Consider the following 23,646-nt stretch of genomic DNA (forward strand, 5'->3'; position numbering starts at 1 on the left):
CAAAACAAGTGTACGTACGATCAATTAAGATAATTCATCGAATCTCTTGAAAAGGGACTCCTTGTAGAAATTCGCTGTACGTTAGCAGACTCACCTTCACCTTCTATTTAGAAAATATCTTTTTAATCTGCGATAACGTTTGTTCAGATAGATCAAGAGGAAAACCCATCGATTCCTATCGAATGCAATTGAGATCGTTCTCTTAAATTTCACGAAATGTATGATGTATATACAATACTTGGATTTTATAAAGCAAATTGTTAATTAATTTAATACAGCGAAAATGAAGTAATTTTTCCTTTCAATAGGTAAATAAAAAAAAATCTTCCGATTTTTAACGAAGTCTGCGATACTTCACATTATAGTAGGATCAGATACGTCGAGAAAGATAATTGTGTTTTTATCGTCATATCTCGGCCTGATATCGTAATCGTATCAATTATCATTTAAACCGATCAAGATTCTTTTCTACTTCTTTCGCCAATGATGCGGTAACAGTTTGACAACGATTTTCGTCGTCGCGTGTACGATCATTATACTATTTTCATCAAGCGCTATAAGTTTTTTATGGAAGTGGAAGGTTGAAACATACAAAGTACGCGCAATGGTCTATCAACTGATTCAAAGTTTAAGGTCATAGATATTTTAAAAAATTCTTGTAGAAGAAAGTAGGATTATATCTACTTTGCATGTATGAAGAGTTAAAGAACTTGTTTTCTACATTTTAAATATTTATAGGAAAATTTTTCTTCTGAGTAACGTAACTGATTTAAATTGCAAATTATTTCTAACATCAATAAATATGTAATATACAAACCAGTTTAACTGCGTAAAATTAATTTATCTACTATCTTTAATCCTTTATTCAGAAACACTTTACTATGAGACAAACAAAATTTAAATATTTATTGTAATTATTCTGTAAGATACCTAATGACATACTTGCTAACAAAAAGTTGTTTTATCGAATTTGAATATAATACAATGTAAATTTTTAATTACACGTTACGTGACATTATCTTGTGACGCATTCTACAAACATAAATTTATATATGTATGAATATTACTATATTTTACGAAGCGACAGTTTCACGGACTGCAAGTTTTTCTCTGCATTTACGATCCACATTCGCCAAGAAATCAAGGACCAACCTCATCGCACTTTCAGGAACCAATCTGTGGCCAATAAACGTCCAAAAAAAATGTTATGTTTACGAGAGTATAAATTAGAAAATGAATATGTTTGAATGTAAGTATTTAATGTTCAAGTGTTGGAATTGTAGAATTTATAGAAGTAGAACTTGATTGAATTTGAGTCTAAATTATATAAATAGAGTAATAAAATTTGTGAAGATCGATCGTATCCCAGTTTTCTTCCTGCCAAACATTATCGGTACATTTTACAGGAAAAGATAACAAAATCTGTTAGATAAATATATATTAGTGGAAGAAGAAGAGTTATAGTAAGAAGACGGTATATCGGATGAGCAGTAACGAACGTCGTAAACAATACTCCACACCTACTTATACTTTGTATCATAATAACGCACGTTCGTCACCGTTCATTTCGCATATAGTTCTTAGAACTTCTTTTCAGAACAATTCTTCCAATGACATATATTTATACGACGCGTTTTCCTTATCTTAATCTATAGAATATACTGACAACGTTTGGCTGGAAAAAACTGAATCATATTATATAAAGTACCTGTTAATGGAATTTAGGGTAAGAAGACATCTAGGAATAGAGTATTCGGTATAATTTCTTCTAACTGCTTTGATTATTTCTCCCGCTGCATATCCGGGTGATACTACACCAAATATATAAGGAAACCTATAAAAATCATACACTTGGAATGAAAGATCGAATTAAGACACTTTTTATCCTTACGTTACCTATATTTTGGATCTCTGGCTAGCCCAGTATCCACGTAAAATGGATAAATGGTTGTAAATCGTATGTTAGTATACTTGCTGTCTAATCGCAGCTCCTCGTAAAGAGCCTCCATCAAACCTATTCAAGTTTTAAGTATTAGTAATATAACTATTAGTAATTTCATTTACTTTTTCATGAAATGCGTCATTTTCATTTGAAAGAAGGAAGAAAATACGTCAATACCATTTACGATGCATTGACAGCATTAATGTTATGCTGAACACATTTTTAACGATGGGCAAATTATTTAAAAAATTATTATATTTCAATTAAAAATTCCTTTACCTCTTACAGCAAATTTGGAAGAACAGTACGCTACTTTTTGGGACACACCATATATACCACACATGCTACACACGCAAACTACATGTCCTTTTCCATTTTGCATCATGGTGGGTAAAAAAGTTTCTATCGTCTGTTGAAAAAATTCGAGGTTCAAGTGAGAGTTTCCTTGGTATTTACAAATTTTAATGTTGCTTATAATTTTAAGTAACTCTTTCATTTTATAAATTATTAGTAAACATTTGAGGAACGAACCCAAAAGTTTGATAAAACATTAACGTTGAACGTCTTTTCTATGATATCCGTGTCTTGATTCAAAAAAGGGCAATGATATAATACAGCGGCGTTATTAATCAGGATAGACACTTCTGGCACGCCAACTTTTCTCATTAATCTCGCTGCCTCTCGGACTTCTAATCTTTTCGATACATCGACTACGAAACCGTAAGCCTAAATATACATATATGTATGTATCTTTTTCAATGGAAATGCCTATCGAAGATCAATTAAAGATATTATAGGATTTTTATTTATTCAGAAATATTAGAAATTAAGGTTGCCAATGATTTCCATCCTATGTGATAAGTTTATTAATAGGTAAATCTATTTATAATGATGTTTTCTTTCAATTTCAAACTTTTAGATATGTTAGCAAGCTGGTACAATAACAAAGTTACGATTAGAAATAAATTATATTATAGAAATAAATTTGTACTTGATGGAGCTTACGACTTGCTATTATACTATCTGCACTGCTTCTGTACAACCACTTTATGATTGTCGTATAGTATATTCGTATAGTAATATTTGTAGAATACTTATACTTAAAACTTTTAACGCAATCTTTTATTTCAATCTGCCTTTTATTTCTTTTTTCTTACTTCTCCACCATTTTTTGATACCAGACTCATCGTCGACCGATTTGCTTCGGTATCTACATCCCAACAAACGATTATGCAACCCAAAGAAGCTAATTGTATAGCCAATTCGCGGCCAATTCCATGACCAGCACCGGTTATCTAGTGAATGTACATATTTAGGAGATGAGAAATGGAATGTGGAAACTATAGATATTAAATTTATTTACCAACACCGTTTCGCCTAGTAAATTCTTTGATCGAGAGGGTACAATCATTTTAAAAGCAGCTACAGTCATGGCGAAAGTAATCCTCATAGAAAAGACAAAAAGATCATACAGCAAATGAGAAAATGTGAAGATACTTTTCATACGGGACATCTCGATTTTCTTTTTTAAAGTTGCCCGACTAATCGTTGAATGCTTTGATTAATCTTCAATGGTTAATGACAGTTGTAGAAATGCTTCTGTTTTCTGTTACGTAAAATCTTTAGGGAGTATTTATTTCGAGAATTACATTAAAATATCTATATATTTTTCCTTGTTTGGACTTGTCAAGAAAACAATTCAGAAAAGGCATATTTTTGAAGTTAGTCAAATTCACGATCATATCTTTCCTTTTCATTTAAATATATGTTCAATTCATATATTGCCGCCTTTGTTGTGTCATGAAGATAATAAAGTATAGACCGACCTGTCTGCTGGTACCGACGGCAGAACCAATTTGTCCACGGTATGCGCATTCTAATAAAGGGGAAACCATATGTAAAGTTGGTGAAAAGCGAATTGCGTATTTATTGTATCCACATTGCACTTGTATAATTTCAAATTATGAACGATGTAATTTCGGTATGAATATTATTTTTAGTTTGGTAATAAGGGGCTTATAAACGTCCTGTTTATAAAAATATTAAGGAGAAATAATTATTATTTATACAATATAGGTCTATATACTTGGAATACGTACAGAGTTTCCTGCCTAGGTTGCTTACTTACTAGAAGGAAGCATTCTGATTCTGATCCTTCGTGGCGGAGAATGTTTTTATTCTTCAATATCCGTGATAATATCGTCGATTTTGTGACTCGACAACAGTTTTCTTTCCCCGCGCGTTCAATTTATTAAATGTAATCAACATCATGGACATACGCGGGATAGAAGTTACGAATCAATTGCGGGTAAGTGAAAGATTTACGCTTTTACCTGATTATACTTACATTGTTCTATTCGCCTTGTTGTGTTCAATAATTTCCGATGCAAAACTTTAAAGGATTATCGACAAGTCTCTGTTTAATATCTTTCTTGTTGTATGATAGCTTTGTTGTTAGGTTTTGACAATTTACACGTTACAATTATTGTAGTTTTATATGGGAGTTACACTTTCGATACGATGCTCAATTAATTTAGTGATTAATTTGCATAGAAATTTCATATATATATATATATATATATATATATATATATATATATATATATTTAAAAGTCATGAAACAGTGGAAAAGCATTGAAAGTAAAATATTTGGAAATGATGAAGTTGTTGAAATTTTGTAAATGGCCAAAAATAATAAAGAATTATATAAATTATAAGGGAAAACACATCAATCTATATCAGAAACTTCATAATAAAAATGACTTATTATTCTTTCTTTTCAGAGTGCTATTCGTGCTAAATTATTGGAATTAGGGATAAGATACGATGAGGAACTGCCAGATTATATTTTAGTAATGGTTGTAAATAAAAAGTCTCGTCAACAGATGCACGAGGATCTATATTTATTTCTGGAAAATTGCACAACTCCATTTGTCGATTGGTTGCATGATCAAGTATTGAAAAAATTGCAGAAGGTTACTGTAGCTAAGAAAAAATCATTGAGGGAGTTTGTGCCTACAGTCGTTGTAAAACAAGAAGAAGAAAGAAAAAAGAGGAAGACGTCAACAACTTCCTTTCTGGAAGATCAAGCTGCTAATCAGACTATTGATAAGTCTTCCAATAAAAGTGTGAAAGATGATAAATCATTCCATAAACAAAATACAAAAACATTCTTATCTAGTCAAAAATTGGAGACAACGCAAAATAAAATTATAGATAAACTTGTAAAAGTTGCCAATAACGAGACTAAATCAGAAGGAGCAGCAAATCACATCGTTCCCCAGCAATCAGTACCAAAAAGAATAGAGACAAATGATATTGAAAGTATGAATACAAATAAAGAATTTTCAACTTTTGAATCTTCTAATAATAAATCTAGAGACAGTCATGTTGAGACAAAAATGGACGATACACCATCTAGAAATTTAAAAAGACCACTAGACACAACAAATAGTTATAAGGATAGTTTGGAGAAAAAGCAAAGCGAAGTAAAAAGGTCAAAAATCGAGGAGGATGGAGAGAATAGAACAGATGATAACACAAAGAAATTGAAGTCTTGCGTTAATAAACCAAAAGTTACATCTGTTGTATCTGTAAAAAATCGTTTAGGTGTGGTATCACCTAGGAAAAAGTTTGAAGTTCACAGAGAGAAAACAGATATCGAAAGTCGGTATAGACAGACTGAAAAGCGTCGGTTGGATAATCGCAATAATAATTTTCCAAGGGGAAGACCTTTTGATACGGAGGATCGTACGAAGAGGAACCGTGAGATCGAATTGAAACATGAATCTGATAAAGTTAGTAGTATAAGAACTCGACTGGGTAATTCCAAGGTCGAAAAAGCATCCAAAAATTTAGAGTTAAGGGAGAAAGTAAATTCTAATCTAAAGTCGAAATCGGCAGAAAAAACAACGGGTACGATTAAAGATCGCTTAGGGATCGCAACTGTTAATAAATCACCTAAACAATTAGGGAATAAAGAATCTATAGAATTTAAAAGCAAACCTTTGGAACAAGATCGCGATACTTTGTCCAACAATAAAAATATAAAGAATAGATTGGGACCATTGAAGAATAATTTTAAGCCGGTTAGCGTTAAGTCTGGCTTTAATTCGTCAATCAGACGTTCTCAAAGTAGCGAGGATGAGGACTACCTCAATCTAGGCGCAGAAGAGGAATTAGACGATGACCCACAATCCGTGGGTACAAGTGGACCTATTAAATCCCATATAATAGCTGTAAATAAACCTGTACCAATTAAGACTGATAGAAAACGACTGAAATCGTTAGCAAAAAGTAACAAGGAATGCAGCGATGCGGAGGAAGAAGTTGAGGAAACTAAGATACCCAGTAAAGTAATTGTAACACCAAGACCTCTAAAACCATTGCAACCAACGCAAAAACGTGCCACGCAATCGCTTTTATTAAGAGCTGTAGCCGAGGCAAATCAATCTGTTGTTACGCAAAAGAATCCAGAGCCATCCTTATTGGTATGTAGAAAATGTAGTAGATATTAATATTACCGATTAAAAAAAATTTGATACGTATTTTAATCGATGAATATTTTTTCATTAAGAAACTTTCGCAGGAGAAGAAGCAAACGTTGAAACATCTTAAACCAGCTGCTGTGCGAGATGTGGGTCAAAATTTATCAGTACATTTGAATTCCAATAAAAGATTGGTTATGGAAAAAATACAAGTAGAATTAAATACAGATGTTTCAGAATCGAAATCAAAGGCTTGTAAGTGTATTTTAATTTACTTTTTCATTTTTTTTTGGAGATATCTCTATAATACTTAAAATTGTTTCTCTAATATTTAGTATTATACGGTCTGTAGATGTACCGCAACCAGTTACCGAGGAACATATGGGTGTCGTAATGTCTTTATTCCAAAGGAGTGACGACAACCAAAAATTTTTAGTTACACTCAATGGATATAACACTAATTTAATGAAAGAGAAAGTGGCATCTGACGACGATGAACGACTGGAAATGGAGGTACGTACTTAGTAATTGTCTGAACCGTAAATTTTCTTTGATTCTGCTTATTCATTTTATCAATTGACATCAACTTATAGGTGAATGAGGATGACGAACTTGCACTATCAACAATTCAAAACGATATATATACTCAGAATGAATCAGAAACTTCTGTCTTTCAAGTAACGGAAATTGAAACTGAAGGTGATATAAGTGTAAAAGAAAGAACGGAGGAGAACAATGAAAATTGCAATACGGAGAACGTAGAGAAAATCGAAGAGATACCAAAAAAAAGAAGAAAATTAAGCCCAATTATTTATAATAGATCTCGTTTACCAAGTCCCACAGATTTAAAATCCAGCACATTATTAACGAATCCATTATTAACTAAACGTAAATAATACAATTTCACTAATTTACTTCTTACATAAATTCTATAATACAAATTTTATACAATAACGTTGTCTTTTGCATCCAGGTCTAGATAAAAAACCACTAACAGAAAACACGGTAACGGTGATAGATAAGTCGAAAGAAAAATGTAGATATTGGCCGAATTGTACATTAGGAAATAAGTGCGCGTATCTTCATCCCCTCATTATGTGCAGGTTACTATTTTATTTAATTCTTTCCATTCATTACCATTCACGTTAGTCAAGTGTTTTTTAACTGCTTCTTATCTTTTCCTACATTATAGTGCATTTCCTGCGTGTAAGTTTGGAGACAAGTGTGCTTACAAACATCCCAAATGTAAATTCGGCTTGTCCTGCACAAAACTAGGATGCGTGTTCTCTCATCCCGCCCAGCAGTGCAAGTATCATCCATTCTGCACCAAACCAGCGTGTCCATATTCTCACCCGATGCCGGTCGCTGTGGAGGCGTCTAGTCAAAGGGCGAAGTTCACGTGGCGCAGACAAGATTGAGTCATACCATTGTACAAACGATGTACAAATTTTCCTTTCCTCTAGTGATAGATTGACATATATATTAGCAAGGATACTATCACGATTGCTTGATTTTCAGTAACAAAACTCGATATATGTAACGAGAGTAGCAATAATAGTAGCAATAGATCAATGTTGCCCTATTATATTATGTTAGGTGCGTTATCGATAACTAAGAGACTAATTAACGATTGAAAAGTATTAAGGATCTTTGCTTTTTACTCGGAGATCTTATACATTCGTAGATATATTCAGTTAATGTACATGTATTGCACTTTACGAATATAGTGTTACAGTAGTATAACTTTTATCGATCACGGTCAAAAATCTTTTATTATAATATACCTTGTTCTTTCACATATTGCTAGCGATAGTATTCTTGCTGATGCAATGAAAAAAAAGTAACATTCTACTTTGTACAAATGAACGAGTGTACGTTTCGATCGCAAACTTTGGATGGAATTTCGACGTTCGACTCCCATTTAATCTGTATCATACATCATGTCGATTCACGGAGCAGCAGTTTGCATTTGTTCAGTAATACATTTAATAACGTTCTAGTTTTATTCGTTCCCCGGTCTACGAATTACAGGCATTGTCTCTTACCATTTCACAAATCTGTTTAACCAGATTGCGTGGAGTGTCTATCCGTTTTTCTCCTAGTTTTAAGAAAACATCGGTGAAACATTATATTAATTCGACATTAATGCGACTTTATCAAATAATATATATATAATTGTAGTAAACAATGAGTTTTTTGTTCGCTCTTCTTGCCTATTTTGAACATAGGCAATTAATTCTTTTTCTACGTTATATCAGACCGAATTCTACTTTCGAAATTCACACGAACTATATTTATTAATCAATGGCTGTGCAATGTAATTGTCATAACATAATTTCACTCGAACAATAGAAAATACTTGTTCGAGAATTACGAATGATATAAACCTTTTTGTGTAATTTATAATTTTTATTATCATACATGAGTGTAGCGTAAAAGAAAGCGAAAGCCAGCTTTGTGCACTTTATTATCTGTTTATTAAACCAATGAAATTAAATTCATTAATCAACCTGTTTAGGTACTACGAGAATATAAATCTTGTATAAAGGACTATAAATACACGGTTATATCTCTAAATTTTAAGCAATTCTATTTTCTTAAATATTCCTACATTTTACCTTCATCATCCAATCGATACTAGAATTACCGAACTGTAATTTGCTTTGATATACTATATATATATAGTATATATATAGTATATATATAACACTTGTCCGGTGGGGATATATATATATAGTATATAGATATAATCATAATTAAAATAATATAAGATAATGTTTCTATTTCAGTAGAAGTTAAGATCAATTTTGCTATAGTACACACGTATTTTTGGTAAGCGCAGAAACAAAATCTGAAATCTTCGGGGTAGTTCTACTGTTAAAGTATAAATTTATTTCAATAAAAATCACAAATATAACAGGATTATCAATCATAATCTCTTCTGATTATTATGCTTCAACATTAACTCTTTCATAATCTAGATCGAACTTTTTAGATATCAAAAGTACTATGAAATGATCTTGCAGTTAATCTGGAATAATTACGTAATTAGTAATATTTTCGTATTATGTTTTATTCGCGTATTATATATTATATATTTATATATTAAATTCTCGCGATAAACCTAAACACGCATACATATTACACACGTATACGTATATGTAAATTGCTACTACTGCTTTATAATTTAAGAGCATGTATTCTCTACATGTAGACCATTTCTTCCCCACCGGACAAGTGTTATGAAAAGAACCTGCCTAATACGATACACGGCAATGAAACGTTTGTGCAATTCCCTCGGCATACAACTAACTATAATATTATTTTGTTCGACAACAATAGTTCGTTCCATGTATCATTTCTTAGTTAGGACTTAGAATATATCATACAAATACGTTGATACATAAAATTTTTTAATTAGTCAGAGGAATAGACAAGAGGAAAGATATAAGTCACAATGGTGCAAGAAACTAAGATTTGTTTCACTGTCGATGGAATTTTTTTCGAGATCTATTCTTAAAACTAGCGTTTGTCGTATTCTTAGTATATTGATATCTGTATCAAAAATGGTACTTTAATCGCCATTACAATATACCATTAATCAAGAAGTGAAATATAAATATTCTTTCATTACCAATATGAAATTCTTTTATTCTTTTTAATTATCAAATATTTATGTATTAAATATTCACGAATGCAATTACGAGGTTTTCAAAATTACCACCGAATAGTTGCCCGAAACATGAATAGAACTTGTTTATTCCAGCCCCGAATAAAATAAAGATAAAAATTAGAATAAAGCGATAATATGTTGCACGAGAAAATTTCAGAAAATACCCTGTCGTTGTGAATATTTCCTCCGATCTTATCTTATCTCACGAATTGACATGGTGTCTAGTCGGAGCTCTCTGCCGTTCCGTCCAGTTTTCTTTCGAGGCTCGTGGTCAGCTCAACGCATCGCGTTAAATCGTGCACATGATTTCAAATTACAATTTCGAATAATTCATCACTACCATAAAGTGTTTCGATTTGTGCCTTCATTTATAAATATATAGTCGCGAATTCCATCATCGCGATAACTTTTCGTTAAGAAGAGTACGTGACTGCTTGTTCGTCTATCCGAAGCTCTCAATGTTATGCTAATTTCACAATAAATCAAAAGTAATATTACTAAAATAATTTATTCATCGATCCTTCCTCATTTTAGAATTATACTATATTTTCAAATAATATTAATATTACCAGATTACCAGATTTCTCTTTGGTATGCTCAATTACTTGTACCAATTGGTAAGTTTCGTAGCGCGAATAACGAGCATATTCAAAGATTCATCATTGGTAAAGAGACTGCGACTCGATATTTCATGTCTTTGATTGGCCAAACGATAAAACAACGCCAGCAATGAAAGAAATTTGGCAGGGAAATATTATTTTCCAGTATTCTGCCGCCGAAAGCATCTTTACCCGATCAAGAAGGAATACGAAGATTTGTAGCTACTCCACTTCGCAAGGGTGACAGTCGCAAGTATACATACCGGAATAAAAATTCTGACTAATTAGTCTTGCACTTGGTGTCGTAGTAATAAAGCTAAAATCATAACGCGTAGATTCGATAGAAAGATGTCGAGAAAATCGGTTGTACGTAGGAAAGGGAAAGCGAGCTCCAAGAAGAAGAAGAAGACAGTCCGGAGGATGGTTTGTATCCAGTTTGCTCTTAAAAAAGATTTTGATTAAATTGAAATTCATTTGTAAAATTTCGCAATTTGAGAAAGTTTCGAAAAAAGTTTCGAGCGAGAAAAAAAAGAAAGTCACGAAATTATTAAGAAATATTTTATCGAAAATTCTGTTATTTGTAATAATTAAACTTCAATAAAATTCCATTAATAATTAATTTTTAAATTCACGTACGATCAAACTTGGAAATAATCGATTATCAACATTAAGTCTTCGTTACTTTTCCTTTACAAAGTAGATACTTTGGAATTCATTGAGGCGAATTAAAAATGTAATTTTTAAAATTTCAGGAATATGCTGTTATCCCCAAATGTCAGAATCGGTCATACGCGGACAACGAATATACAACTTCTAGGGAGAAGAAGATGTGGGATCCGAAAGTGGATGTGGAGGGGTGGATCCATCACTATTCTTTTGCAGCCCGAATTGTTTTAACATACAAGCAGCAACATGAGGGCATTCCAAACATAGAAGCAATAGAAAACTCGTGTTCTGGTGTTGCGGAACAATACATCTCGGATGTTCTTCACGAGTCCAACTATGAACCGCACGAAGCGTTGCGGATGATATGTATGAAAGATATACCGCACAAGTTTATTGACAAGTGGAAGCCAGAGGAGATGGTAAGTATCGTACAGTTGATTTTGTATCGAGAAACAAATATTTGAATGTTAATAATTTGGTGATCAAATTGAATTGATTATGACAATACAATAAAAATTCCCAATTTTTACACTATAACAACAAGGTACAACATTTTATGTTTTAACGGGGACACTCTAAAGAATTTTAATTGGTATTATATAACTGGTAGCGTTGGCTTTTTTAATTTGTTATTATACTTGTGCTTATATTTAATTGTGCAAATTCTTTTAGTATAAATTCGCTCATGAAATATAAAAAAAAAAAACTCTTCTACGCCATTGTAGTTTCTTTTGACGACGAATTAATCATTCTAACCTTTTTGTTGTCGCGTTTTGATGTTACAGCAACTCTTCACGGAAGGTATCATGAAACACGGAAAAAGATTTTCAATCATTAGATGGGAGCTGCTTCCGCATAAACGCGTGGTATGTTTTCCAACTACGATAGCTTTCCGTAATGTATTTTTTGTATTTTCGCACTGTACCTATCACGCGATCATGCTAAGAATATACCATTTTTGTATTGTCTTTCTTATTTCGGATCCAAGAAATAATATCAAAAAATAACAGGAAACATCTGCAATTTTATGTTCGTAGGAAGACTTTGCGGAATTTTACTACGTATGGAAACGAAGCAGTATGGCAGAAGCTTGGAGAAAATCCCGTGCGATAATTAAAGCAGAAGAAAAGGAGATGGAAAAGAAACGTTCGAGGGAACGAACGAACAAACGTCCTTGTAATCTGCCGAATAACAAACCTCTTCGTAATGTGTCGAATAACAGAATTATGACACGCAGCGCGACTGCCGCTGCGAATCGCTCTCTGCAATATAGCAAGGGGACAGATGAAGACAGTAAGTCGTCTACATTGACAAGTCGATCGGAGAAGGACGAAGAAACTTCTAGCGCAGCAGAGTCCACAGATTCTTCGAAGGAACATGTCCAAAAACCAGAAAATAAATTATCCGAAACTGTTACCTCGGAAAAGTCTCCGATGAAGAACAACCAAATTTCGGATAACTCTATGAAATGTCCAAAACAAAGACATAAAAGGAAATCGTCAATTACACGCAAGATCGTTAACTTCGAAGAAGAAACTGCGGATGAAACTGAGGAAATTAAGTGGGTCACTGCACCCATTATACCGCAGTGGAAAAGGCAAGGAAGACGCGAACACGTTGTTTAATGATACTCGAGCGATTTATCAGTGTGATATGCAATTCCTAATATAAATAGTTAGTTCCAATTAGATCTTGATGAACTTTGATGTCATTTTATAAGATACAGCGAACGAGAAAAACAGTTAGAATATAATATCATTATAAGTTTTTACGGATTTTGCGAAATATTCAGAAAGCTGTGGAATTGAAGTATTTACAGTGAAAGATAACTCCCTACTAGTTAAATTTATACAGGTGTACATTATTGCCACAATTAAGCATTGTTTTATATACTTTTGTATCTTATAACTTAGTATGTAAGCTTTTTCAATCATTGTAGATATTTCATTCATTGTAGACATTTCATTCATTGTAGATATTTCATTCGTGTAGATATTTCTCTTGACGCGCAATACACAGCTACCTACAATACATTTAAGCAACATCAGACTGTGATATTGTTAGAGTTTTTGTTTATGTTTATAGTGTATGGCGGTTAATAAAGTCTTGATGAAAGGACCAATGTAACTTGTCCTCTTGGGGATTTGTACAATTTTAATCATTTTATAACTAATAAAACGTTTCATAAACAGCATATTCGTATTTCTTTTTATACCACCCTTATCCTTATACAAATAAAATAAAAATCCTTTTACAGAGAATTGTCCAATTGTGAGATAGGTTACATATTTTATTTAGTTAAATTATATTTAGAAAAAAAAAAGAAAAAAGAAATATTAAACACGAATATATGGTAAAATTAAAACTTTATAAAACGGTCCAGTACCATGCTCTTCACTAGAAAGGGCTGGAGAAGAAAATGTTAGGTACCATTTGAGACCACGTAGCTCGACGCGACGACGACGCAACGCCGTACTTTGTTCCGCGGAAGTTGCGAAACATCTCTATTCTCTTAGTTACGAGTAGTCTGTTACTCTGCGTTACTCTTTTTCCTGGATCTTGTTTTTTTTTTTATTGCTCAAACGCCGCTGCTAATTAACACGACGAGAACCAATTTATATTTGCTAGTTTTGTACTTAAAAAAAAAAAAAAATAAAAAATAAAAAATAAAAATTTAAAGAGTGAGTTTGAGGAGAAATCGAACGAGATTTGGTTTACGAATCTGCACGTGGTAGAAAATTCACGACAAATCGATTTAAGTCTACGATGTGGACAGTTCCGACGATCTGAATACTTCGTGGACGCTTGTCACAATATGTAACAGGCAGTGTCGCTGTTTTTGTATAGAATTTACGACTGTTTCAATAACGAAAGTCACCACTTTAATCTTTCTAATTTTTTAACTTCATTCGACCTTAGGATAGTAATTTGGTCGGTGATCTTTTGAAGATTGTTATAATCGTTGATTGATTGTTGTAGATTTGTGTGCAGAATACTTTAATATGATCGAAAGAACGTTTTGTTCGTAACAATTAATGATTTTCCTCAACCCTTTATTCTCGAAATATCTGATCGGTACCCTCAATCTTTGTTAGAAATGGAAGAAATGGAAGTTTATTTGTTGACCATTATTAATGATCTAATTCCTGGTAGCCAAAGACGTAGAAAATAGAAAATTGTTGAAGTTGTATATTTCTAAAAAAATCAAATAACAAATCCGTAAACTGAAAATATAAAGAATCGAGTACAAAGGGTTTCGACTACAAGATTTATATTCTATTTGTCGGAAAGAGGAAATTTACAATTGCACGTACGACGTACTCGCAATCATTGAGAATTTCACTAATTATCACCTATACGTATATAAATCTTGTTTTCCATCGAACTGGGGCATTTTGAAATCCTTCTCGTTTGACAGTGAATTCTTCTGTCACAGTTCGTATCATTTCCATTTCATTCCTCCAGCAATAGAAGAACCTCGCGAAAGAATTATACAACAAAATTTCAGAGATTGAAACAGGCATTCTTCCGTTCGTTTAATATTTAATTCGTGCTTCTTTCCTTCACCACTCTGAGAACATATACAACAAGTTCTCAAAATTCATTGGCTCACATTTTCGCATTTGGAGTTGCTCTGATTTTATCAAATTGAAGGAAAAACAGAGACGTATATGATAAGCTCGAGTCCCATTCGATTCTGTGTACACGCCCTGACCTTACCGACTATTAATTGCGCGAACCTTTCTTACGAACAGGTACGAAAACACGGTACCGGTGACAGATATGTAGAAAGAAAAATGTAGCTACTGGTCGAATTGAAGATTCGGAAATAAATGCGCGTATCTTTATCCCCTCGTTATGTGCAGGTTACTATTTTATTTAATTCTTTCCATTCATTATCATTCACGTTATTTCCTGCGTGTATGTTTGGAGACAAGTGTGCTTACAAATATCTCGAATGTAAATTCGGCTTGTCCTGCACAAAATTGGGATGCGTGTTTTCTCATCCCTCCCAGCACTGCAAATATCATCCATTCTACAGGAAACCAGCGTGTCAATATTCTCACTCGATGCCGGTGGCAGTGGAGGAGTCTAGTCATAGGGCGAAGTTCACATGGCGCAGACAAGATTGAGTCGTACCATTGTACAAACGATGTACAAATTTCTTCTCTACCTGTGGACCAATTCTACTCCGCCGGACAGGTATTTGTTATGAAATGAACCTGTTTAATACGATACACGACAATAAAATGTTTGTGCCATTCCCTAGGTATGGAACCAACTATAATATTGTTTTGTTCGACAACAATAGTTCGTTCCATGTATCATTTCTTAGTTAGGGCTTAGAATATATCATACAAATACGTTGATACATAAAATTTTTTAATTAGTCAGAGGAATAGACAAGAGGAAAGATATAAGTCACAATGGTGCAAGAAACTAAGATTTGTTTCACTGTCGATGGAATTTTTTTCGAGATCTATTCTTAAAACTAGCATTTGTCGTATTCTTAGTATATTGATATCTGTATCAAAAATGGTACTTTAATCGCCATTACAATATACCATTAATCAAGAAGTGAAATATAAATATTCTTTCATTACCAATATGAAATTCTTTTATTCTTTTTAATTATCAAATATTTATGTATTAAATATTCACGAATGCAATTACGAGGTTTTCAAAATTACCATTGAATAGTTGCCCGAAACATGAATATAACTTGTTTATTCCAGCCCCGAATAAAATAAAGATAATAATTATAATAAAACGATAATATGTTGCACGAGAAAATTTCAGAAAATACCCTGTCGTTGTGAATATTTCCTCCCACCTTATCTCATCTCACGAATTGACACGGTGTCTAGTCGGAGCAGTTTGCCGTTCCGTCCAGCTTTCTTTCGAGGCTCGCGGCCAGCCCGTCGCATCGCGTCAAATCGTGCATATGCTTTCAAATTACAATTTCGAATAATTCCTCACTACCATAAAGTGTTTCGATTTGTGCCTTCATTTCCAAATACATAGCCGCGAATTCCATCATCGCGATAACTTTTCGTTAAGAAGAATACGTGACTGCTTGTTCGTCTGTCTGAAACTCTCGATGTTATGTCTATTTCTCAATAAATCATAAGTAATATTACTAAAATAATTTCCATTTATGCACCAATCCTTCCCATTTTATAATTATACTATATTTTCAAAGAATATTAATATTACGAGATTAATCTTAATATTGATATATCTTCTAATTTATCGTAATTAATTTCTCTTTGGTATGCCCAATTACTTGTATCAATCGGTAAGTTTCGTAGCGAGAATAACGATCATATTCAAAGATTCATCATTGGTAAGGAGGCAGGGCGACTCTATGTTTCATGTCTTTGATTGGCCAAACGGTAAGACAGCTAGAAATGTGTAAGGGAAATATTACTCAGTGCCCCCTGTGCCAAAAGGATCTTTGACCGATGAGGTAGGAGTGGGGCAACTTGCCCCTACCCCGCTTTGCGAGGGTAACAGTCGCAGGTATAAATACCGAGATAAAAGTTTTGACTCATTAGAATTGCACTTGCTGCGGTAGTAGTTGCGTCGGTGTCAGTAGACGAACCTAAAATCGTAACCCATAGATTCGATAGAAGGATGGCGAGAAAATCGGTTGCACGTAGAAAGAAGAGAGTGAGCTCCAAGAAGAAGCAGAAGAAAGTTCGGACGAAGGTAAGTGCCCCGTTTTCTTTTAAAAATTTTGATTACAGAATATTTTATCGAAAATTCTGTTATTTGCAATAATTAAACTTCAATAAAATATCATTAATAACTAATTTTTAAATTCACGTACGATCAAACTTGGAAATAATCGATCATCAACATTAACTCTTCGTTACTTTTCCTTTACAAAGTAGATACTTTGGAATTCATTGAGGCGAATTAAAAATGTAATTTTTAAAATTTCAGGAATTTGCTGACATCCCCGGATGTCTGGATCAAGCATACGCTCAACACGAATATAAAACTTCTCGCGAGGAGAAGATATGGGATCCGGAAGTGGATGTGGAGGGATGGTACCCTGACTTCAATCTCGTAGGCAGAGCTATCTTAACAAGCAAACAGCAACAGAAAGGTATTCCAATTACGGAAGCAATGGAAACCTCGTGTTCTGGTGTTGGTGAACAATACATTTTGGATGTTCTTCACGAGTCCAAATATGAACCGCACGACGCGATGCGTATGATGACTGTGAAGGATATACCGCAGCAATTTATAGAAAAATGGAATCAAGAAGAGATGGTAAGTATCATACATTTGATTTTGTATCGAGAAACGAATTTGTTACTATACCTGTGCTTATATTCAATAGTGCATATTTTTTTAAAATAAATTCACTCTTGGAATATAAAAAGAACTCATCGACGCCATTGTAGTCTCTCTTGATGAAGAATTAAAGATTCTAATCTTTTTGTTGTTACGTTTATGTTACAGAAACTCTTCACGGAGGGTGTTATGAAACACGGAAAAAATTTTTCTATCATTAGAAGGAAGATGCTTCCGCATAAACGAGTGGTAAGTTTATTTTCCTACTACGATAGTTTTCCGTAATGTATTTTTTGTATTTTCTGTACCTGTATCTATCAAGCGATTTCGCTAAGAATATGCCATTCTTGTATACTCCTTTTTATTTCGTCTCCAAGAATTAATTTCAAAAAATAAACGAAAACATTTGCAATTCTGTGTTCGCAGGAAGATTTCGCGGACTTTTACTACGTATGGAAACGAAGCAGTATGGCAGAAGCTTGGAGAAAAGTTCGCGCGAGAATTAAAGCCGAAAAAAAGAAGAGGTTAGAGGAACGTTTGAAGAAACAAACGAACAAAAGTCCTGATAAACTGACGAATAACGAACTTCTTCGTAATCTGCCGAATGGCAGAATTATGACACGCCGCGCGACTGCCGATGCGATTCTCTCCCTGCAAAATGGCAACGGGACAGATGACGACAGTGAGTCGTCTACATCGACAAGTCCATCGGAGATGCACGAAGAATCTTCTAGCGCAGTAGAGTCCACAGATTCTTCGGTGGAACATATCCAAAAACAGGATAATGAATTACCGGAAACTGCTACCTCGGAAAAATCTCCGATGAAGAACGAGCAAATTTCCGAGAATTCTATGCAACGAAGACATAAAAGAAAGTTATCAATTCCACGCAAGAACGTTTGCTTCGAAATTGAGTGCGTTCCTACACCCATTATACCCCAGTGGAAAAGACAACGCAGATGCGAACACGTTGTTTAATAATACTCGAGCTATTTATCACTGTGATATGCAATTTCTAATATAAATAGTTAGTTCCAATTAGATCACGATGAACTTTGATGTCATTTTATAAGACACAGCGAACGAGAAAAACAGTTAGAATATAATATCATTATAAGTTTTTACGGATTTTGCGAAATATTCAGAAAGCTGTGGAATTGAAGTATTTACAGTGAAAGATAATTCCCTACTAGTTAAATTTATACAGGTGTACATTATTGCCACAATTAAGCATTGTTTTATATACTTTTGTATCTTATAACTTAGTACGTAAGCTTTTTCAATCATTGTAGATATTTCATTCATTGTAGGTATTTCATTCACTGTAGATATTTCATTCGTGTAGATATTTCTCTTGACGTGCAATACACAGCTACCTATTATACATTTAAGCAACATCAGACTGTGATATTGTTAGAGTTTTTGTTTATGTTTATAGTTAATAAATTCTTGATGAAAGGACAAATGTAATTTACTGTATTTTTAAATATTCCACCTTTATTCCATACGATCGGTGTCATTAAATAAAATTCTTCGTTTCATAAACAGCATATTCGTATTTCTTTTTATATCACCCTTATCCTTATACATATAAAATAAAAATCCTTTTACAGAGAATTGTCCAATTGTGAGATAGGTTACATATTTTATTTAGTTAAATTATATTTAGAAAGAAAAAAAAAAAAAAAAAAGAAAAAGGAAATATTAAACACGAATATATGATAAAATTAAAATTTAATAAAACGGTCCAGTACCATGCTGTTCACTAGAAAGGGCTGGAGATGATGATGTTAGGTGCCATTTGAGACCACGTAGCTCGACGCGACGACGACGCAACGCCGTACTTTGTTCCGCGGAATTGGTGGATCTCTTCTATTCTCTTAGCTACGAGTAGTCTGTTACTCTAACGCGTTACTGTTTTTCATGGCTCTTCTTTTTTTTTGCATTATTCAAATCCTGTTGCTAATTATTACGCCGATAACCAATTTATTTTTGCTAATTTTGTACTTAAAAAAAAAAAAAAATGAAAAAAAAAAATGAAAAAGTTAAAGAGTGAGTTTGAGGAGAAATCGAACGAGATTTGGTTTACGAATCTGCACGTGATAGAAAATTCACGATAAATCGATTTAAGTCTACGATGTGGACAGTTCCGACGATCTGAATACTTCGTGGACGCTTGTCACAATATGTATACAGACAGTATCGCTGTTTTTGGATAGAATTTACGACTGTTTCAATAAGGAAATTTACCACTTTAATCTTTCTAATTTTTTAACTTCATTGGACTTTAGGATAGTAATTTGGTCGCTGATCTTTTGAAGATTGTTATAATCGTTGATTGATTATTGTTAGTATTTGTAGATGTTGAAAATGACAATATGAGTTCGCGCTCGCGATTCATATGTAGATCCGATAGTTACACTAAATAATAACTTGAAGATTGTTCTAGACACAATCGATAGATTTAATTAATAGGTTGAAGATGTTCTTTTGTCTTTATCCCTAGTCCATGTAAGAATATGCAATAAAGGTTTTTCGGCTCAGAACGGTGTGATAGATTTATCCAAAGAATAAAATAATAGCTAATGTGATCCTCCTTCTGGATATAGAAATAACAACAGGTTATGGGCGCAGGTCCAATAATTAATTATTATTTTTATTGAAAATATTATTTATATTAATAATATTCTGGGGCGCAGAAGATAACCTAAAAAAAAAAAAAAAAAAAAAAAAAAAGTGCTTGATCGATGATTCAGTGTTGAATATAATAATGGCGCTTTATCGAATATATAATACTTGCTTACGTAATAATACAGTTATCAAAAGAACATAAAAACGTCGAGCGGGACGAATTCAAGTATTAAAAACTAAGCAAAGTAAATTATGGTACATGGAAATTGCAAATAAAGGCGATACTCATTAAAGATGAATTGTGCACGTATGAAGCCTTTTCACACGAATTATGGAATAAATTAAAGGAGGTTTACGAATCCAAAGGACCTGTAAGAAAGGCTACGCTCCTAAAGGAAGTATTCACGAAAATGTCCGGTAGCGAAAATATATCCAATCACTTAATAAAAATCACTTAAATAATTTTTTCAGTTACGTGGATAAATTAAAAAAAAAATGGATATCGTAGTCGCTGATGATATATTCTTAATCCTATTATTATATAGCATTCCGAATACATACGAAAATTTTAGATTTGCGATCGAATCGTGGGATCAATTACCTATCTCAGATGCTCTTAAGATAAAATTATTGGAAGAAGCTAATTTTCGTCATAATTCAAACGCTGTGAATGGTCACCAGGAAGCTCTACACGTGGAAGATTCAAATAAACACAAAAGGTATGATAAGAATAGAAATTCTTCAAATAAAAATGGATTTATTAAAGCTAATAAGGTAAAACACATTGAATGTTTTTATTATCACGAACGTGGACATAAAGCAGGTCAATGTTTGAAGAAGGAAAAGGATGATCATAAAGCTCAACTAGCACAAGTTCCTGAAATACCCAAAATTAAACAATGCTTACGTGCTTCCAATATTCAGGATAAAAATAATCAGGATAATAGTATCGTTACTGATATTTCATTGAATATAAACATGGAACCACCAATGGAATGGTGCATTGACAGCGGTGCTAAGTCACATATGTGATGCGACATAAAATGTTTTGAATCCATAGAGCCAATCAAAAATCAAAAGGTGAAATTAGCGAATAACAAATTAGCTGAAATCAAAGGTAAATGTACTGCATTATTATTTAGTTATAGAGAAAAAATCTTGAGAAATTTCAATTGGAAAATGCATTGTACGTACCAGAATTAAAAGTAAAATTGATCTCAGTATCAAAAGTTACTACAAATGGAAAATGGAATGTATTTGCAAATAAAATGGCTATAATATTTGGAAAGAAGGATGAAATCGTTAGTACTAATAATCATAAAAGGGATTTATATATTGTAGATACAAAATCTGAATATATTGGTATGGTATATGAAAACAGAAATACACTTATAGATTGGCACTATCAATAGGGATACTTAAATGAATCTGATCTTCGGAGATCAATAAATAAAAATATGGTAGATGGTTTATCTAACGTAAGATCGAGTAAAAATGAAAATTGCATTCAAGATAAATTTACGGTCAAGAGGGGACAAGGAAGGCCAAACATAATACAAGCAGGAAATGCAAATACAAGTGGTCAAGATCGCCAATTAGTCGAGACAGAAGGACAAAAGGCATCAACTGGCAATTGTTGCAAGCGATTATCCAAATCTGTGATCATGGCTAATCGGGGTACAGCCCAGAGGCCAAATGGTTTAACACAAGGGAAGATATTTATATGCATCGAGCTAAATATTTTGAAGTAGAGGGCAAGGAAGATTATGTGTACCATCTAAAGAAATCTTTATGTGGATTGAAGCAATCTGGTAAACAATGATTTGATAAATTAAATGGTTACTTGAAAGAACTTAACCTTAAACAAATTGAAGAGGATCTTTGTGTTTATTCAATAAGAGATGGAGATAAAATCCTCATACTGGCAGTTTATGTGAATGACCTAATGATAGACACTAATAAACATTAGTCGTTTACTTGCTTAAAATTACTTACTAAAAATGAAAACGTTCGAAATAAGAGATCTTGGAAAATTGAATTTTTGTTTGGGCCTGCAATTTTATCAAAATGAGGAGACCAAAGAGGGATATTGGTGATGATTTAACAGGATATCTTGTCTCTAACTGGGGAGATGATATTGATGATAGAAATATCAGAACTAGCTTCATATTCAATTCATATTCAAACTATCGAATGGCGCTATATGGGAATCTAGAAAGCAAAAAAGCGTGGCAATTTCCAACACAGAGGCTGAATATATGATGCTAACAGAAGCCACTAGAGAAGCCATATACTAGTGACGATTTCTAAGCAAGTTTGATACGAAGGCTGAAGAACGAGCAACTGAAATATATTGTGGTAACCAGAGCGCAACTAAGTTAGTTAAAAATCCAGTGTTCTACGATCGCACGAAACATATAGATATCCGCCATCATAATACACGTGAGATTTTCCAAAAGGGAATCATTTGAATTTGATATATGCCCACAAATGAGATGCCAGCTGATTTACTAACGAGAAGCTTGGATAAGCCAAGTCGTAGTGCTTACCTAGAGACCATAGGTTCGACGAGCGTTCGAATTCCGTCGAGAGAGGGTGTTGAAAATGACAACGTGAGTTTGTGCTCGCCATTCATATGCAGATGCGCTCGTTACACTAAATAGTAACAAGAAGAATGTTCTAGACACAATCGATACATTTAATCGATAGGTTTAAGATGTTCTTTTGTCTTTATCCCTGGTTCATGTAAGAATGTGCAATAAAGATTTTTCAGCTCAGAACAGTGTGACAGATTTATCCAAAGAACAGCATTATACCTATTGTGATCTTACCTCTGAATATAGAAATAATAACAGTAGATTTATGTGCCTAATACATTAATATGATCGAAAGAACGTTTTGTTCGTAACAATTAATGATTTTGCTCAACCCTTTATTCTCGAAATATCTGATCGGTACCCTCAATCTTACTTTTTTGCGCATGAGTAAGAATATACAAAATTCAAATTTACCCGTAAAGAATTGCATCTTTGTATAGTATCTCTTTGTTAGAAATGGGATTCTATTTGTTGACCATTATTAATGATCTAATTCCTGGTAGCCAAAGACGTAGAAAATAGAAAATTGTTGAAGTTGTATATTTCTAAAAAAATCAAATAACAAATCCGTAAACTGAAAATATAAAGAATCGAGTACAAAGGGTTTCGACTACAAGATTTATATTCTATTTGTCGGAAAGAGGAAATTTACAATTGCACGTACGACGTACTCGCAATCATTGAGAATTTCACTAATTATCACCTATACGTATATAAATCTTGTTTTCCATCGAACTGGGGCATT

General features: G+C 33.1%; 2 protein-coding genes across 3 annotated transcripts; one reads left to right on the top strand and one right to left on the bottom strand.

Moving 5' to 3' along the window:
- Positions 1-875: 875 nt before the first annotated feature.
- On the bottom strand, positions 876-3,965 carry LOC132906293 (estradiol 17-beta-dehydrogenase 11-like). The gene is made up of 7 exons (XM_060958346.1): positions 3,306-3,965; positions 3,100-3,237; positions 2,474-2,668; positions 2,222-2,351; positions 1,897-2,014; positions 1,709-1,834; positions 876-1,176 (listed from the first exon to the last, which is right to left on the bottom strand). The coding sequence occupies exons 1-7, from the start codon at positions 3,453-3,455 to the stop codon at positions 1,074-1,076; spliced, it is 960 nt and encodes a 319-aa protein (XP_060814329.1). The 5' UTR covers positions 3,456-3,965; the 3' UTR covers positions 876-1,073.
- A 117-nt stretch (positions 3,966-4,082) lies between these two features.
- Positions 4,083-9,012, top strand: LOC132906253 (zinc finger CCCH domain-containing protein 14). Of its 2 annotated transcripts, none has more exons than XM_060958262.1 (7): positions 4,083-4,250; positions 4,726-6,432; positions 6,519-6,684; positions 6,782-6,942; positions 7,023-7,317; positions 7,403-7,532; positions 7,622-9,012. In XM_060958262.1, the coding sequence occupies exons 1-7, from the start codon at positions 4,212-4,214 to the stop codon at positions 7,845-7,847; spliced, it is 2,724 nt and encodes a 907-aa protein (XP_060814245.1). In that variant the 5' UTR covers positions 4,083-4,211; the 3' UTR covers positions 7,848-9,012. The 2 variants fall into 2 exon arrangements, with proteins under 2 accessions (XP_060814245.1, XP_060814246.1); XM_060958263.1 differs by having other exon boundaries at positions 6,531-6,684.
- The last annotated feature ends 14,634 nt before the right edge of the window (positions 9,013-23,646 follow it).

Source organism: Bombus pascuorum, chromosome 4 (assembly GCF_905332965.1).
Source record: "Bombus pascuorum chromosome 4, iyBomPasc1.1, whole genome shotgun sequence".
Classification (NCBI taxonomy): Eukaryota; Metazoa; Arthropoda; class Insecta; order Hymenoptera; family Apidae; genus Bombus; species Bombus pascuorum.

Coding starts and splice junctions, on each gene's coding strand:
- LOC132906293 (XM_060958346.1), bottom strand. CDS start 3,455: ATGTCCCGTATGAAAAGTATCTTCACATTTTCTCATTTGCTGTATGAT. Junction 2,015..2,221: donor TTCCAAATTTGCTGTAAGAG/GTAAAGGAATTT, acceptor AAACTTGAATAG/GTTTGATGGAGGCTCTTTAC. Junction 1,177..1,708: donor ACCCTAAATTCCATTAACAG/GTACTTTATATA, acceptor TATTGGCCACAG/ATTGGTTCCTGAAAGTGCGA.
- LOC132906253 (XM_060958262.1), top strand. CDS start 4,212: ATGGACATACGCGGGATAGAAGTTACGAATCAATTGCGG. Junction 4,251..4,725: donor AAGTTACGAATCAATTGCGG/GTAAGTGAAAGA, acceptor CTTTCTTTTCAG/AGTGCTATTCGTGCTAAATT. Junction 7,318..7,402: donor GAATCCATTATTAACTAAAC/GTAAATAATACA, acceptor TTTTGCATCCAG/GTCTAGATAAAAAACCACTA.